At 40.4% G+C, this 18,365-nt stretch overlaps 1 protein-coding gene across 4 annotated transcripts in view; it reads right to left on the minus strand.

Annotated features, from left to right (window-relative positions):
• SAP130 (Sin3A associated protein 130) overlaps positions 1-18,365 on the minus strand; it is a 75,477-nt gene that overhangs the window by 19,381 nt on the left and 37,731 nt on the right. For 3 of the 4 annotated variants that reach the window (XM_065931989.1, XM_065931986.1, XM_065931987.1), the window contains 3 exons: positions 17,203-17,505; positions 16,235-16,412; positions 9,861-9,965 (listed from right to left, as the gene is read on the minus strand). In XM_065931989.1, the coding sequence (XP_065788061.1) occupies positions 9,861-9,965; positions 16,235-16,412; positions 17,203-17,505 (586 nt within the window). The remainder of the gene's footprint in view (positions 1-9,860; positions 9,966-16,234; positions 16,413-17,202; positions 17,506-18,365) is intronic. The other variant, XM_065931988.1, reaches the window with a different exon arrangement.

An 18,365-nucleotide genomic window follows, 5' to 3' on the forward strand; every position in this document is an offset into this window, starting at 1 on the left:
TATAGGCAGTAATAAAATTAACTTAGAAAACAAAGAACAGTTTAAAGAAATTACTGAAAGTCACTTCACTGAAAGGCAATCAGTTTTCATCAAACTAGTGTATTTTTCCCTCCAAGAATTTGTTACTGTGTATGTTGCCTTAGGAGCTTTAAATATTGAGCAGATACAAAACAATACAAATTGAGAATAACTTCCCTCCACTTTGCATACCCAGCCCTCTACCCACAGGCACCACTCTTATAACTTTCCAGTATATGTTTCATCAGAGATACTTCAGACACCTACAAATATAGTGTTCAAAAATGTATTGATTTTTGCCAGCTTTATACAACAAAATTAATGTCCTTACAAATTCTTCTCAAACATTTTTTAAGTCAAATATTTCATTTAACAGCTGTAAAAGTTTGCCTATTTATATTACTACTGAAAATTCAAAAGTATCAAAAGCAACACAAGGTAATACCCTGCAAGCTCAAGGCCAAAAACAACTGGACTTGTATAGGCAAAAAATTCAACATTGACTGAGACCTCAAAAAATGAACTAAACAGGGATCAGAAATCTAAATGCAAAAATGTAAAACCATGAAACTTTTATGATCAGAATTCTTAGACATGATACTAAAAGCATAATCCATAGAAGAAAAAAAAACCAGATAAATTGGGCATCATCAAAATTCAAAAATTCTGCTATGCTAAAGACTATTACAAGAGGTTGAAAAGACAAGGCACAGATTGAAAAAAAAAAAAAAAAACCAAAAAACCACCTGAGAGGTGCATCTCAGGACACTGTACTAAGTAAAATAAGCCAATCACAAAGACAAATACAGTTGGTACTTTATATACCTGGCAGGCTCCACATCTGTGGATCCAACCAGCAGGGAACGGAAAATATTCAGGGAAAAAAAATTCCAGAAAGTTCCAAAAAGCAAAAACTTGAACTTGCTGCATACTTACTATGACTTACACAGCAATGACACTGTATGTATTGTAAGTAATCCAGAGATGCATAGGTTACATGCAAATAATGTGCCATTTGATATAAGGGGCTTGAGCTTCTATGGATTTTGGTATCTGCAATGGTATGGGTTATGGAAGCAATGCCCCAGGGATATCGAGGGGGTGATTGTACTGCAGAACTACATTTATATGAGGTACCTAGAGTAGTCAAATTCATTGAAAAATAAAGCAGAAAGGCGATTTCCAAATGTGCACTCATCTGTGGGAACACCAAAATCACAACTAGCTGCTGAACAACCACTGACACGAGGATGTTTGGATCAAAAAAATGACACCCCATGTCCAAGGACAAAGGAGAAACTGCAACGAGATGGTAGGAGGGGCGCAATCATGTTAAAATAAAATCCCATACCTGCTGGGTGGGTGACCCAGACAGAAGACCCACAATACCAAAGAAATTCTCCTACTGCAAAGGATCTAGGCCCCACCCACATCAGACTTCCCAACCTGGGAATTCGGCAAAGGGATGGGAATCCCGGGAATCCAACTTTGAAGGACAGCGGGATTTGATTTCAGAACTTCCACAGGACTGGTGAAAACGGAGATGCTTGTAGGGCACAAACAAAACAATGTGCGCACCAGGACCCAGGGAAAAGGAACAGTGACCCCATTAGAGACCGGCACTGGCAGTGGCCTGCCTCAGGGACCGGGCACTGGCAGCAGCAGTCCTGGGAGCTGCATGTTGGCAGAGACGCTTTTGAAGGTAGCCTTCAGCCTTACCATAGAGCCTGTATGACTCCAGGACTGGGGCGCCTCAGGCCAAACAACTAACAGGGAGGCAGATAGCCCCACCCACTAGCAGACATTGGATTAAAGATTTAATGAGCATTGTCTGGCCCATCAGAGTAAGACCTAGTTTTCCCCAAGTACAGTCCCTCCCATCGGGAAGGTTGCACAAGCCTCTTATCCAGAAGAATCAAGTGCTACGATACCACCCTCCAGAACAAAAAACACATCACAAAAAGCTAACAAAAATGATCACAAGGATCACAGCCTTGTCTGACTCAATGAAGCTACGAGCCACGACATCCATGCAGGGCCAACCACGGTGGACAGGTCATGGCGGAGAGTTCTGACAAAACACAGCCCACTGGAGGAGGCAGCAGCAGACTGCTTCGGTGTTCCTGCTTTGAGAATCCAGGGAGCAGTATGAAAAGACAAAAAGATATGACACAGGAAAATGAGCCCCCCAGGTTGGCAGGTGTCCAATATGGTACTGGGGAAGAGCAGAGAAACAGCTCCAGAAAGGATGAAGAGGATCGGCCAAAACAGAAATGGCACTCGGTTGTGGATGTGTTTGGTGCTGAAAGTAAAGTCTGATGTTGTAAAGAATAATACTGCATAGGAACCTGGAATGTCAGGGTCATAAATCAAGATAAACTGGACATGTCAAGCAGGAGATGGACCAGAATGGGCAAATTTAATTCATATGACCATATCATCTATTACTGTGGGCAAGAATCCCTTAGAAGAAATGAAGTAACCCTCATAGTCAATAAAGGAATCCAAAATGCAGCACTTGGGTGCAATCTCAAAAATGACAGAATGATCTTTGTTAGTTACCAAGGCAAACCATTCAACATCACAGTAATCCAAGCCTATGCTCCAAATACTAATGCTGAAGAAGCGAAGATGAATAATTTTACAAAAACCTATAAGACCTTTGACAACTAACACCCCCCAAAAATGTCCTTTTCATTGTAGGGGATTTGAATGTAAAAGGAGGAAGCCAAGAGATACCTGGAATAACAGGTAAGTTTGGTCTTGGAGTATAAAATGAGGCAGGGCAAAGGCTAACAGAGTTTTGCCAAGAAAAAACACTGGTCATAACAAACATCCTCTTCCATTAACACAAGAGATGACTCTACACATGGACATCACCAGATGGTCAATACTGAAATTAGACTGATTATATTCTTTGCAGCCAAAGATGAAGAAACTCTATACACTCAGCAAAAACAAGACATGGAGCTGTCTGTGGTTTCAATCCTGAGCTCCTTATTGCACAATGCAGGTTTAAAATGAAGAAAGTAGGGAAAAACCACTAAACCATTCAGGTATGACCTAAATCAAATCCCCTTATGATTATACAATGGAGGTGACAAAGAAACTCAAGGGGTTAGATCTGACAGACAGATTGCCTGAAGAACTACAGATGGAGGTTTGTAACAAGATACAAGACGTGGTGACTAAACCATCCCAAAGATAAAGAAGTGCAAGAAGGCAAACTGGTTGAGGTCTTATAAACAGCAGAAATAGAAGAGAAGTGAAAGGGAAAGATATACCCAACTGAATGCAGAGTTCCAGAGAATAGCAAGGACAGATAAGGAAGCCTTAAGTGAACAATGCAAAGAAATAGAGGAAAATAATAGAATGGGAAAGACTAGAAATTTCCTCAAGAATATTAGAGATAGCAAGGGAACATTTCATATAAAGATGGGCACAATAAAGGACAGAAAGGCAAGGACCTAACAGAAGCAGAAGAGATTAAGAAGAGGTGGCACAAATAAACAGAAGAGCTATACAAAAAAGGTCTTTAATGATCTGGATAACCATGATGATGTGATCACACTCCAGGCATCCTGGAGTGTGAAGTCAAGTGGGTCTTAGGAAGCATTACTATGAACAAAGCTAGTTCAGGTGATGAAATTTCAGCTGAGCTATTTCAAATCCTAAAATATGATGCTGTTAAAAAGTGTTGCACTCAATATACCAGCAGATTTGGAAAACTCAGTAGTGGCCACAGGAAAAGATCAATTTTTATTCTAATCCCAAAGAAAGAAAACATCAAAAATGTTCAAATCACTGTACAATTGCACTCATTTCACATGCTAGCAAAGTAATGCTCAAAATCCTTCAAGCTAGGCTTCAATAGCACATAAATCAAGAATTTCCAGATGTACAAGCTAGATTCAGAAAAGATAGAGAAACCAGAGATCAAACTGGCAACACATGCTGGATCACAGAAAACGCAAGAGAATTCCAAAAAAATGTACTTCTGCTTTACTGACTAGGCTAAAGCCTCTGGCTGTGTGGATCACAACAAACTATGGAAAATTCTGAAAGAATACCAGACTATTTCACCTGTCCCCTGAGAAACCTGTTTGCAGGTCAAGAAGCAACGCTTAGAAATAGACATGGAACAACGGACTGGTTCAAATTTGCGAAATGAGTACATAAAGGATGTATAATGTCACCCTGCTACTTAACTTATAGGCAGAGTACATCATGCAAAATGCTGGGCTGGATGAATACCAAGCTGGAATCAAGATCGCTGGGAGAAATACCTAGGACCTCAGATATGCAGGTAATATCACTCTAATGGCAGAAAGTGAAGAACTAAAGACCCTCTTGATGGAGGTGAAAGAAGAAAGTAAAAGAGCTGGCTTAAAAATCAACATTCAAAACATTAAGATCATAGCATCAGGTCCCATCACTTCATGGCAAACAGATGGGGAGAAAGAGGAAATGGTGGCACAGTTTATTTTCTTGGGCTCCAAAATCACTGAGGACAGTGACTGCAGTCACGAAATTTAAAGACACTCGTTCCTTAGAAGGATAGTTATGACAAACCTAGACAGTGTATTAAAAAGCAAAGGCATCACTTTGCCGACAAAGGTCAGTATAGGCAAAGCTATGGTTTTTCCAGTAGTTATGTGTGGATGTAAGAGTTGGACCATACAGAAGGCTGACACTGAAGAACTGATGCTTTCAAACTGTGGTGCTAGAGAAGACTCCTGAGAGTTCCTTGGACTGCAAGGAGAGCAAACCAGTGAATCCTAAAGGAAACCAACCCTGAATATTCATTGGAGGGATTGGCGCTGAAGCTGAAAAGTTCCAATGCTTTGGCCACCTGATGTAAAGAGCTGACTCACTGGTAAAGACCCTGATGCTGGGAAAGATTGAAAGCAAAAAAGAGGCTAGCAGACAATGAAATGGTTAGATATAATCATCAACTCAGTGGACATGAATCTGAACAAACTCTGTGAGATAGTGAAGGACAAGGAAGCCTGGAATGCTACTACATTCCACGGTGTTTCAAGAAGTCAGACAAGACTTAGCTACTGAACCAACAATACAATCATATATATTGATAACTGCCTTAGAGTAAATGGATTAAATGTACCAACCAAAAGACATAAGACTGGTTGGATGAAAATAAAAACAAGACCCATGTGAGACCTAGGGACACTTACAGACTGAAATTAAGGAGATGGCAGAAAGTATTCCATGCAAATGGAAATCATAAGAAAGGTGGAATAACAATATTTGTATCAGATAAACTTTAAAACAAATATTGTTATAAGAGAAAAAGAAGGACACTGCATAATGCTCAGGGGTTCAATCCAAGAAGACAATATAACAATTGTAAATATATATGCACTCAACATATGAACACCTGAGTATATAAGGCAAATACCAACAACCATAAAGGGATAAATAGACAGTAACACAACAATAGATGTAGTTTAATACCCCACTTTCAACAATGGACAGATTATCTGGTAGAAAATTAATAAAGAAACTCAGGGCTTAAATGACATGTTAGACCAGATGGACTTAACTAATGTTCATAGAGCATTCCAACCAAAGCAGCACGCTACACATTCTTCTCAAGTGCACATGTAACATTCTCCAGGACTGACCACTTGTTGGATCATAAGGTGAGCCTTGGTAAATTTATGAAAACTGAAGTCGTATCAAACATCTTTTCTGATCACAATTCCTATGAAATCAGAAATAAAGTACAAGAAAAGAACTATAAAAAACACAAAACACATGGCAGCTAAACAACATGCTACTAAACCACTAACGCGATCACGGAAGAAATTTAGAGAAAACAAAATAACACTTAGAGACAAACGAAAATTAAAGCACAATGGTGCAAAACTTATGGGATACAGCAAAAGCAGCTCTAAAAGAGACGTTTATAGCAGTACAATGTTACCTCAAGAAACAAGAGTAATCTCAAATAAACTACATAACCTTACACCTAAAACTCCTAGAGAAAGAAGAACAACAAAATCTCAAGTTAGCAGAAGGAAAGAAATCATAAAGATCATAGCAGAAATAAATGAAATAGAGACAAAACAATCGCAAAGATCAAGGAAATTAAAAGCTGGTTCTTTTAAAAGATAAAATTGATAAACTTTTAGTCAGACTCATGAAGAAAAAAAGGGAGGACTCACATCAATAAAATTAGAAATGAAAAAGGAGACATTACAACTGACTCCACAGAAATACCAAGAATCATGAGGCTACTAAGAGCAACAGTATGCCAACAAAATGGACAACCTGGAAGAGAAGGATAAGCCAATCAAAAGCAATGAAATTGAAATTGTGATTAAAAACCTCCCAATAGATGAAAGTTCAGGACCTGACTGCTTCACAGGCAAATTTAATCAAACACTTAGAGAAAAGTTAGCATCTATCCTTCTGAAACTGTTTCAAAAAACTGTAGAGGAAGGAACACTTCCAAACTCATTTGTGAGGTCACCATCACCCTGATACCAAGACCAGAAAGTGGGCAAAGAGGGTACATATCTTAACATAATAAAGGCTTTATACGACAAACCTACAGCTAGAGTCACATTCAGCAGTGAAAAGCTGAAAGCGTTCCCTCTAAAACCAGGAATAAGACAAGGATTCTATTCTCACCTCTTTTATTCAACATAATTTTGGGAGTCTTAGTTACAGCAATCAGGAAAGAAAAAGAAGTAAAGGGAATCTAAAATGGATAGTGTGTTAGTCACTCAGTCATGCCCGACTCTTTGTGACCCCATGGACTGCAGCCCACCAGGCTCCTCTGTCCATGAGATTTTCCAGGCAAGGATACTGGAGTGGGTTTCCATAAACTGGCAAAGAATTTGTTAAACTGTCACTGTTGACAAAATGACAGAGTACTAGACACAGAAGATCCTAAAGATGCTACCAAAAAACTACTAGAACTCATCAATGAATCTGGTAAAGTTGCAGGTTACAAAATTAACACGAAGCAATCTGCTCCATTTCTATACACTAACAACAAAAGATTAGAAAGAGAAAATTCAGGAAACAACTCCATTTACCACCACCTCAAAAAGAACAAAATACCTATCAATAAACCTATTTAAGGAAATAAAAGATCTGTACTTGGAAAAGTATAAGATGTTGATGAAAGAAATTGAAGAAGACATAAACAGATGGAAAGATATACCATGATTGTGGATTGGAAGAATCAATATTGTCAAAATGACTGAACTACTCTAGGCAATCTACAGATTCGATGCAATCCCTATCAAATTACCAATGGCATTTTTCATAGAACTAGAACAAAAATCTCTGTATTTGTTTGGAGACACAAAAGATCCCGAATAGCCAAAACAATCCTGAGAAAGAAAATGGGAGCTGGAGGAATCAGACTCCCTGACTTCAGATTATACTACAAAACTACAGTCATCCACACAGCATGGTCCTGGCACAAAAAACAGAATTACAGATCAACGGATCAGGATAGAAACCCAAAAATAAGACCATGCACCTGTGGTCAATTAATCTATGACAAAGGAGGCATGACTGCACAATGCTGGAAAGACAGTCTCTTCAAAAAACGGTGCTGGAAAATTGGACAGCTACATACATGTCAAAAAATGAAATTAGATCAGTCCTTAACTTCAAACACAAAAATAAGCTCAAAATGGATTAAAGACCTAAATGGGAAACTGGACACTATATAACTCTTAGAGGAAAACATAGGCAGAACACTCTGACATAAATCACAGCATTATCTTATTTGATCTGTCTCCCACAGTAATGGAAATAAAAACAAAAATAAACAAATGGGACCTACTTAAACCCAAAAGCTTTTGCACAGCAAAGGAAACAACAAACAAAATGAAAAGACAACCCTCAGACTGGGAGAAAATATTTGCAAATGACGTGACTAATAAACCAAAAAATTTACTAACAGCTCAAAACACCTAACAGCCTAAATACACATTTCTCCAAAGAGAAATCTTTATCTGCACTTGCACAGATAAAGATGCTACTATGAAATGTGCACACAGATTCCAAGGATCAGTTAAGGTAGATAAGCTGGCCCTGTAAGTGATACTGGCAAAAACCTCACATTAAAGGAACTCCTGGAGAAAATTTACAATATTGAAAATACAAAAGATAAAATGTCAGGGCATATCCAAATTTAGAAAGCAATATGACAATTCACTAAAGCATAGAAGTACTATTGCTCTGTATCACAAGTTATATAATGTGAATAAGGCAAGCACTGTTACAACTACAGTTGCCCCTTGGTACTCATCCCCTAGGGGACACGAAAATCCAGATACCAGACCTGTGGATGCCTGTCATGTGTTAACACCCTTGGACACAGAGGGTGTACTCTTGATGAGTTTTTAGAAAGAAATAAAACATTTTAATCCTCAGTGCTTCTGATGTTCCAATTACAGTGTACTAAGTAAACTTTAGTTTTACTATTTTTTTTCCATTTCCCTATATATCATGGGCTTCTCTGGTGGTTCAGATGGTAAAACAGCTGCCTGCAACGAGAGAGACTTGGCAGGGAGATTCCCTAAGGAACAGGAAGAGTGTTTTTAATGTTTTCACAAATGTTTTTAAGGTCACAGAAAAATTATAAATAACCATGTACAGTTTCTGATTACACAGTTATTTGTATATTTTTGCACTAATGTACAAAGTGGTGACTGCAAGTACTCCTACATCAAAGTCCAGGTCCCTGCTCTTTCCTCTGCCCAACAGTCTTACATCAGGGAACATGTGGCTCTTAAACCTCTGCTCAGAGAAGCCTTTCTGTAAGTCATCACCCCTTCTCCCATCACTTATATTCCTTTTACACTGGTTTTTTTTTTCTTCACATATTTATTATTTCTCTACATTCACTAGACAGTAAGCTTAAGGAGAATGGACCCTTTGTTTCAGTCACTTTTATTTCCCTGGATTCTGAAATGATACTTAGTACACACATGGCATTCATAATTTTTTGAATGAAGTTTTATGAAGAAGTAGATCTAAATATATTAGCACAGTAAGCTACTACTAATGTAAGTAAAAAATGCCATATAATAAACAATCAATAAAATCTTATTTTTAAGAATTTATCAGCCTATCTACACATGTATGTGGAAAAGGATGTAGAAAGACACTTAACAAAACTTTAACCAATTAATATTACTCTGGGGTTGCTTTCCAGGTGGCTCAGTGTTAAAGACTCTGCCTCCCAATGCAGGAGATGCAGGTTCAATCCCTGGGATGCGAAGATCCCCTGGAGAAGGAAATGGCAACCCACTCCACTATCCCTGCCTGGAAAATCCCATGGACAGAGGAGCCTGGCAGGCTATATAGTCCATGGGATTGCAAAGACTTAAGAGACTAAAACAGTAACAAATTACTCTGGGGAGTGGGACTAGAGAGGTGAGTGGAGAATGGGACAAAGATTTTTACTTTATACTTAATTTTTATATTGTCTCATTTTCTTTTCCAAAATACTACTTTTAGAATAAGAAGATAAATAAAATAGCATGAATTAACTATCGTCATAATGCCATTTTTGATAGCAATGCCAGGAATGCCATTTTGATAGCAACCCAGGAACTGGGTGTTTACTATAAGGCAGGCTCTATTCTAAGTGCTATGAATACACAGGAATCCTATGAGGAAGATATTATAATTATGCCCATTTCATAAATAAGGAAATTAAGGTCCAGAGAGGTTGAGAAGTGTGTCCAGATCACACAGCTTAGAAAATGAGTTTTTTAGATGCACCCAGACAAATTATGTGAAGTTTGAAATATGTCACTAGACTTTCCTGTCCTCAATTATGTGCTCACCCTGCAGGCCTGGGCGACCCAGACGTACTCCGCACAGAGCTCTCCACGCGAGGGCTGGCCACGTCAGGAGGCTGAGGGGGAATGAGGGTTTTCCGAACTGCCATTCTAGAAGAGACAAGAGACACGACTGGAATACAAGCGTCTGCGGGCATTCGAAGGGTAAGAACTACACATTCACTACGTGGGTCTATGGTAAAATTAAAGCACTATGTTGTCAGGTGCTTTTTAATGGATTTAAAAGTTCTCTCAATGTAATAGAGGCACATTATTTAGAAAGTCAAATAGTACTAAAGAGCTTTTAATAAAACACAGCAGATCTCTTTCCCATCCTTCATCACTTCCTGCCTGTCTCTCTTCAGGAGGCAACTATTTTGACTCTAACCTGCTTCTTCTACTTTCTACCTACACATTTCCTTTGTACTTAAAATTTAAATTCGTTTAGTATTCACAATCATTATTACACCTATGTATTCATATTGACCTAAGCAAGTTAATGGAAGCTGAGTGAAAAAAGTCGATTAAGGTAGCTAGTGATCAAATGTGTCGTGTAGTAGGGAGGCCACCTGCAGCTCAGACCAGAGCTGAGTGATGTGGAAATCATAAGTGGTTCTGATGTGCAGTTTTGGCAGGGTGGTAGAAGCAAATGCTAGAAGAGAAGTGGTTTGAGAGAAAACATCTAGAATGAGAACATACCATTCTGCAACGCAATGAATTCAGATGCTGATCATGAGGGCTGTTAACATCTCAAAAAAGGGTGACACCAGACAGTGTATTTCTCCTGGTGTAACACTAAGACCAGGCTTCCCAGGTGGCCAGTGATGAAGAGCCACCTGCCAGTGCAGGTGTGTGGGTTTGATCCCTGGGTCGGGAAGGCCCTTTGGAGGAGGAAATGGCAACCTACTGCAGTATTTCTGACTAGGAAATTCCAAGGACAGAGGAGCCTGGGGGGCAGCAGTCCACTGGGTCACAAGAACAGTTGGATGCCACTTAGCAACTAAACAACGGAACACTAAACTGCCAACTTATGAAGGAATTTTGCTAGAAGGGGGAAAAACCAAGCCTTTAGATTAAAGTAACAACTTGGAAAATGTGGAGAAGAGAATAAGTGAAACTAGGTGATGGGAGAGGTGGGCATGGACTGTGTTCCCTAAAATGATCCACTGGAGTCCTAATTCTTGGTGTTTGTGAATGTAAAAAAATAGGGTCTTTGCAAATGTAACTAAGTTAAGGATCTTGAGATAAGATCATTCTAGATTTAGAGTCTCTTAGAAAAAACCCTGATGTTGGGTAAGATGGTAGGTAAAAGGAGAAGGGGGAACAGAGGATGAGATGGTTAGATGGCATCATCAACTCAATGGACAAGAATCTGAGCAAACTCCGGGAGACAGTGGACGTCAGAGGAGTCTTGTGTGCTGCAGTCCACAGGATCACAAAGAGTAGGATACAACTTGGCGACTGAACAACAACAAAAAAGTTATAGGGTAGGTCCTAAATCCAAAGACTGACAACAGAAAGGAGATGGAGATGTGAGACAGACAGAGGCAAGGGCATGTGAATATGGAAACAGAAACTGGAGTGATGCATCCACAGGCAAAGCGACTCCAAGGACTGCCAACTGCCACCAGATGCTGGGAAAGAGGCACAGAGTAGATTTTCCCCAAGAAGGAACCAACCAACATGTGATATCAGACTTCTAGTCATCACAACTGTGAGAATAAACTTGTGTTGTTTCAAACCACCAAACTTGTGATAATCTGTTATAGCAGCCCTAAGGAAACTAACACAATGGGGATACAACTGACAAATTCAGGGAAAGAGATGGCGGGGGAAAGGGAAAACTCCAAGGGACAAAAGAGCTGGTAAAAAAAAAGGGAGTGGATAGGCATACAGATAAAACATGGACTAAGTTAATAATTGAAGTTGGATTATGGGAATAAATTCTTATGTTCAAATTTGTATTATGTTTAAACTTTCCACAAAAAAAATAAAAAAGCAAGACCAACTCCACTCCCACCCCAGAAAACAAACAATCCCCCCCAAACCCATAAAGAGATATACTACAAACGCACAGAATGACCAAACTTACAAAGAGTGCCAAATAACAGGTGTTGGTGATGACAAGGGCAATGATTCCACTGCTAGTGACTGCAAATGGGTATAACACCCGAACAAACTGCTGGCGTTATGTGCTAGAGCTGAACATGAGCACAGACTACATCCCAGCAAATCCTGGACATATCAAAGGTGATGTAGAAAGATGCTGGGATAACATTACAGTCCCAAACTGGGAAAAACCTGAAGATCTATGGAAAAATGATGCTATTCTTATATAAGGGTATTGTAAACAACTGAAAAGTTACAATCACAGGTAGCAACATGGATGAATTGTCCAAAACCAAGTGAAAGATGCCTGAGTCACAAAAAGTATATATGATTCTATGGGAACTCAAAAAGAGGCAAAAGAGGGTAAGAAGAAAAATTGGTTAGTAACCTTTGGGAGGAAGTACTGGCAATCACACAGATGTACATTGGGTTCCCTTTGTGCTAACTCATTACAGTGTACATACATTATCTGCACAGTTTTCTATAAATCAGTGAAAATGCTGAAAGAGAAAGAAAGAGACTGGAAGAAGTAGTGCTAGCAAATAGAGACAACTCCTTTATTTTCATTGCAAACAGGAGAAATAAAATGGGGGAGAGAATGGAAGAAAGTGGCTTAATGGAAAAAAATTTTTTTTTAAGATGGAAGAACTGACAGCAAGATTATACTTTTTATGTGAATAACCCACTTGCAAGAAAAAACTGATGAAGAAGGAGAGAGAGAGGAAGAGCTGCAGCTGGAGTAGGTGAGGAAGACTGTGATCGGAGCTCTGAAGAGGTACCCCTGGAGCTCACCTGTACTGGGAAACGGAGGTGGGCAGGGGAAAGAGGCTGGCAGGTAAGATGTGACAGCTAGTCTGTGAAGTTCTCTGGTGCTTGTTGCCATTTTCTCAAGAAAGTAGGTGGCACTTTCATTAGCTACTAGTGAATGTGGGAAGAAGCTGTGGAAGCCTGGAAAAGAACAGAGGTACCTGGTTGTCTGGAAGGGCGGTGGAAGAAAGCAGACAGTGCTGGTCCACCATGAGATCCCAGTGGAGGTGTGTGAGGTTAAGCGGGACCAGGTAGTGTGGTGCTCCCTAACACACTGCTGCACACATGCAGGCAGCATAACACAAATTAGGACTTAACTCTGGTTTTGACAAAGCGAAGAGGAGGGTAAGGAACCTGAGGATGGATGCAAGGAAATGATCGCAATGGAACCACAGACTCTGGACCAGGGAGAGCAGACAAAGATGTCAGGAAAGGCAGTTAGAAGAGTGAAAAGGTGGTTGAGGACCAAGAGGCTGCAGGCTTCCAGCTGAGTCTTGTTGAGTCACAGTTCTGCTGCCAGGGATGTGGAAGGAGGCAGGCTGTGGGCCACTGGGGTACAGAAAACACTGCTCAACTTCTGAGCCGAGGAATGCTTGTGCCCCTGCGGATGCTCTGCTAAGGGAGGGTGGATGCAAGGGACACATTCAAGCAACTGAGAGGCCACAGAGCTGGGAAACGTCAAATTTCTCTTTACATTAAAGATAGTATGACAACCAGACACTATGTGCCTTCTGCAGGACACACAATCTCTAAATCAAACCTGATTCTGTCCCAACAAGGTGGCTGCCAGTCACATGGGGCCACTAAACACGTGAAAGGCAGGAAATGCAAGTGACCAGCAGGACTTTTAAGAATGTTTCATTAGGGGCTTCCCTGGTGGCTCAGACGGTAAAGAATGTTTCACTGAAGTTAATTTGAATTTAAAAACTGGTATTTGACTAGAACAGTCAAATTCGCAGAGTTAGAAAGTACACTGGTAATGCCAGGGGCCAGGAGGTGAAGGGACTGTTAGGGTGAAGGGACAGGGGGGATGGGGAGTTAGTATTTAATGGAGCCAGAGCTTCAGTTTAAGAAGGTGAAAAATTTTGGAGGTGGATGATGGGGAAAGGTGCACAACAATGTGAATGTATTTAATGCCACTGAAATGTACGTTAAATATGGTTAAAATAGTATGTTTTATATTATGTGACTTTTACCACAATAAAAGAAACATTTAAAAAAACATAAAAAATAAAAACTGGTATTTGATTCAGTTATTGGAAAACTTTTCACTGTGTCTGGATGAACCTGGTTATGTGAAACTACTCTTTCAATAGCAAACTTTAAGAAATTTAAATACAGACCAGGAAGCAGATCTCCTGTTGAGGAAGAGTGGACTCAAAGTGGCAATGAGGTGCCAAGAGGACAGTCACCCCATCTCCGGGCACAGTGACAGGAAGGGATGGGGAGGAAGAGATAGCCACCACTCCGGGGAGAGTCGAGGAAAAGGCCATTGAGACCCCAGAAAAGAGCCAGGATCCAATTAAAGCAAAAAGTCATGCTCAGAGAAGTCAGGCCACAGAGGACTTGGATGGTACAGGTGGTCACAGGAGGTACAGCACAAGGGCCTTTGGAGACGACAAAGCAAGGGAGAAAGGCAGATCTCACTGCGTCCCGTGTTGTGAAGTTTTAACATATTTCATCTTGGTGCCGGTGTGTGTCCGTTGTACAGACTGTGCCAAGCATTTTGCGGTTTGTTAAATCAGGAAACTGTTACTCTTCTTCTAGTTTTGGTAACTTACTATGATCCTTCTTCTTCCAAGGCAGGATTCTCCTGAACTGGTACTTTAATTTTTTGGTATTTTCTCCCCTTTTGTCTTTTTGCTCTACTGAGAGATTTCCTCAGTTTTACCTTTCAACTCCTCTACTGAGTTTTCAATTTCTGCTCTCACACTTTTAACTTCAGGACACACTCTTGTTCTCTGACTGTTCCCTTTGAGAAGCATGGCCTTCCTGTTTGATGGATGCAGTTTTCTTTTGTCCTTTGAAGATGGCACTGATGGTGTATGTCTCTGATCATGATTTCTTAGGTTTTGTTTTTAGTTTTATTCTCTTTGCCTAGCCTTTGCATCTTCCAAACTGCCTTTTTCAGTGGTTTCTACCTTGTATTATTAGAATCCCCATCAGGCACCTGATATGCTGGGCTGCATGCTTGTGATGGAGGAGGACTAAAAAGCTGATGGGATGCTCTGAGCTTGCGGCAGGGTTTGTCTACCTTAAGGGTGATCTGATCCATGTCTGAAGGGTCCTTAAACCCTTAGTGTAGGTATTTTTAGATCTTTCCCATCGGGCTGATGGACCCTAGAAGGAGAGTAGAGTCCTCTTCACAATTTCTCTTTAACTGCCAGGGATGTGTCAGCCAAATGGGAGAAGTGGACAGGTAGTCTCAACACGCCGTCTCGGCTAGGTCATTAATCTGTTTCTGGTGCAGTACCATGTCCTCTGTTGTGCTGGCTGATCCTAGTGGGCCATCTGCAGAGTTTGCTGGGGCTGGGGAGGAGCGGCCGTGCAAATCCGCTGTGTGGGCAGAGAAGGCAGGGCTCTAACCACTTTTCAGACAGATTTCAGCCCAGCTTCCTTTTACCCTCAGTTCTTCCTGTTTCTGGTTCTTTTGAAGATTTATAATTTAAATGAGGATGGTTCTCAATTGTCCTCTGCAGACTTAACATCCACCATTCTCACTGCTAAGGGAGTGAGGGAGAGCTTGCCTATCTGCTTTCTCACCTCAAAGTCTTGCTGCTGTTGAGTCTTCTCCTATTCTCCCCATCCCTGTGTATTTATGATCTTTCAAAAAAGCCTCTTTACTAAAAGTTCTGTGGGGTTTTGACAGGAGGAGAAATTAAGAAGAGCATGTTCAATCTGCCATCTCTATTACAAGCTCTGCCTTGCATTTTCCTTGATAAGGTTACTTTGTCATGAACCGACTTGGTATTAAAAGGCAGAGACCTGGATCTCTGTTTCACAGCAGAGCCTATGACCTATGACCCACCAACTCAGAAGTTTATATGACAACACGGAACACCATCTGCTACTAAATATGACCCTTAATACACTTGGAAAACTGTTTGCCTGAAGCAACAATTCATTTAGGATAACGAGGGAAAAACAGACAGCACACATTACCGTGCCTAACTAGATAAGCCTGAAAAATTCAGTACAAACTAGGGGTTCCAGCATTAAACTCTCAGAACCAGAGAGAACTCTCAAAGTAATTAATAAGCAACAGATATTTACAAACTGACACCCAACTGAATCCTGAATTCTTACCCATCTTACAGTCTGAATTCAGCAAGGCTCTACTGAACAACCTGGTCGGCAAGTTATTTTGGCAGAAATCGAGTTTGCTGCAGCACTGGATTAGTGCCTGTTTATACCGATGGCATCCAGAACTAGAGGCGTCACCTGACACTGCTGGGTCGACTCACCCATCGGTGGCAGGCTTCTTGCGGAGTATGCTCGGCCGTGGGGACGAGCCCTGGGCTGGGGCGTTCGTGCTCACACTCTGGCTGTGAGTCTGCACCACAGTTGTTGCCGCCGGGGCAGCACTGAATGGGCTGCTGATAGGGTTGGCTACAATTGTGGCTCCATCCGCCAACACCACTGCTAGAGGACACGGGGTGGGCAGGAGAGGACAGTGAAAAGGAGAGAGAGGTGACATTACTAAAATGTCATGTAAGACAAAGAACAATCATTAGACTACCACACTTAAGAGCACCCACGTTAGGACTTGCCAATTTCAAGAAGAGGAATAAGAACAAAAGCAGATGGCAAAATGGGAGAAGTTATAAAGCCTACTGATCAAAAACCACTTTTCTTTGCTCTACGATCATGATTACTAATAAATAAGACAGATAAAGTACATACCATACTTCAAGAAATGTTCTCCTACAGCCTTTTTCTAAGATATCACCGCTTCTCAATTCCTAATAATGGTACTAACATTCCAGTCTATCTTAACTTTATGCTTTACAGACAACTCCAAAAAAATTTTTAGGAAATTCCTTGACTGCTTATAGGTTAGGACTCTGTGCTTCTAATGCTAGGGCCTGAATGCAACCCCTGGTTGGAGAACTAGATCCCACAAGCTACACAGTGAGCAAAAAAAATTAAAATGAAAAAGAAAATCCTAAAATGGACTGTAAATACTACCCTTATAAGGGTGAATATACTCTCTCAAATAAGAGCTCTCCCCCTATGCAAATGTGTATTAAGCTATTTATACATGTGGTTTCTCATGCTTACAATGATCCTGACAGGTAAGTTCTAAGCAACTCATGTTCCAAAGAGCAAACTAAGGTTTACTGAGGTTACCTGAGACCACAAAGCCAGCAAGTGGCAAAACCTATGTATCTTTTCTTTCCAGACCAAATTCCATGTAAACAATTAAAATTACCTGAAGTCTTCCCTTCGGGCTGAGGCTGCTGGGTCCCTATTGGTGCGGGCTGAAGTCCCTGGGTGCTGATGGGGGCTGCTGAGTGAATTCCCTGTGTGCCGATAGGGGCGGGCTGGATCCCCGGGGTGCCGATGGGGGCGGGCTGGATCCCCTGTGTACTGATGGGGGCTGGCTGGATCCCTTGGATATGCCGAGCATGAGATGCATCCACTGTCATCAACTGCATGGGGTTCAGGTGGACTGTGGATGCCACCCCTACTCCAGTCTGAGCTGTGATGGCAGAGTTTGGAGCCTGAGCTGAAACTAAAAATGATGCAGAAAGTGACAAGAATGTTAGCTCTAATTAGATATAGTCCACCTAAGGAGAAAAACACTCAAATCAAAACAATTTTTCCACGTTCAAGATTTAAACTCTCAATTTAAATTTTCCACATTCAAGATTTAAACTCTCAATTAAACAAAAAAGTGCTACATACATCTCTAAACATTGACATTTTTTCCACCTTACTTTCTACTAATTTGAGATGATCTTTCTGCAGAAACAGCATTAAAATGAGAAAAAAGCAATCATTTATTAAAAGCCAAATGTGAGCCAGGCAACTATGTAAATAATTAATACAAACTTCTGACATACATCCATGCCTCCAAGTCATGAATCTTTGCTTTAATTGATAGAACCACTATCAGAGGAATTTCTGAAATATAGTAATTAATTTTAAATTCTAAAATATGCACTTAAGAGAGAGAACAATCAACCTCTCCTTTTTTCAATCATCTACTGTGTACATTAAAAACTGACTCAACAACAAAGCTGAAAACACAGACATTCCCAGGAAGAAACGAAGTAAGAAAGTATTTCTCACTATTTGTGGAAAGAAAACAAACAAAAGACTTTTCTTCTCAGAAAACAAATCTGGAAAAAGATATATGTATCTTCCAATGTTCCCTGCAGCATTACTTACAATAGCCAAGATATGGAAACAATCCATGTCCAGTAGTGGATGAGTAGATCAAGAAGATATGATATATACACACACAACAGAATATTATTCAGCTATTAAAAAGGAAAAAAAAATCTGAAACACTGCCATTTGTGACAATATGAATGAATCTCAAGGGTATTATGCTTAGTGAAGTCAGTCACACAGAGAATGACAAACACC

Source organism: Muntiacus reevesi, chromosome 3 (assembly GCF_963930625.1).
Source record: "Muntiacus reevesi chromosome 3, mMunRee1.1, whole genome shotgun sequence".
Taxonomy (NCBI): Eukaryota; Metazoa; Chordata; class Mammalia; order Artiodactyla; family Cervidae; genus Muntiacus; species Muntiacus reevesi.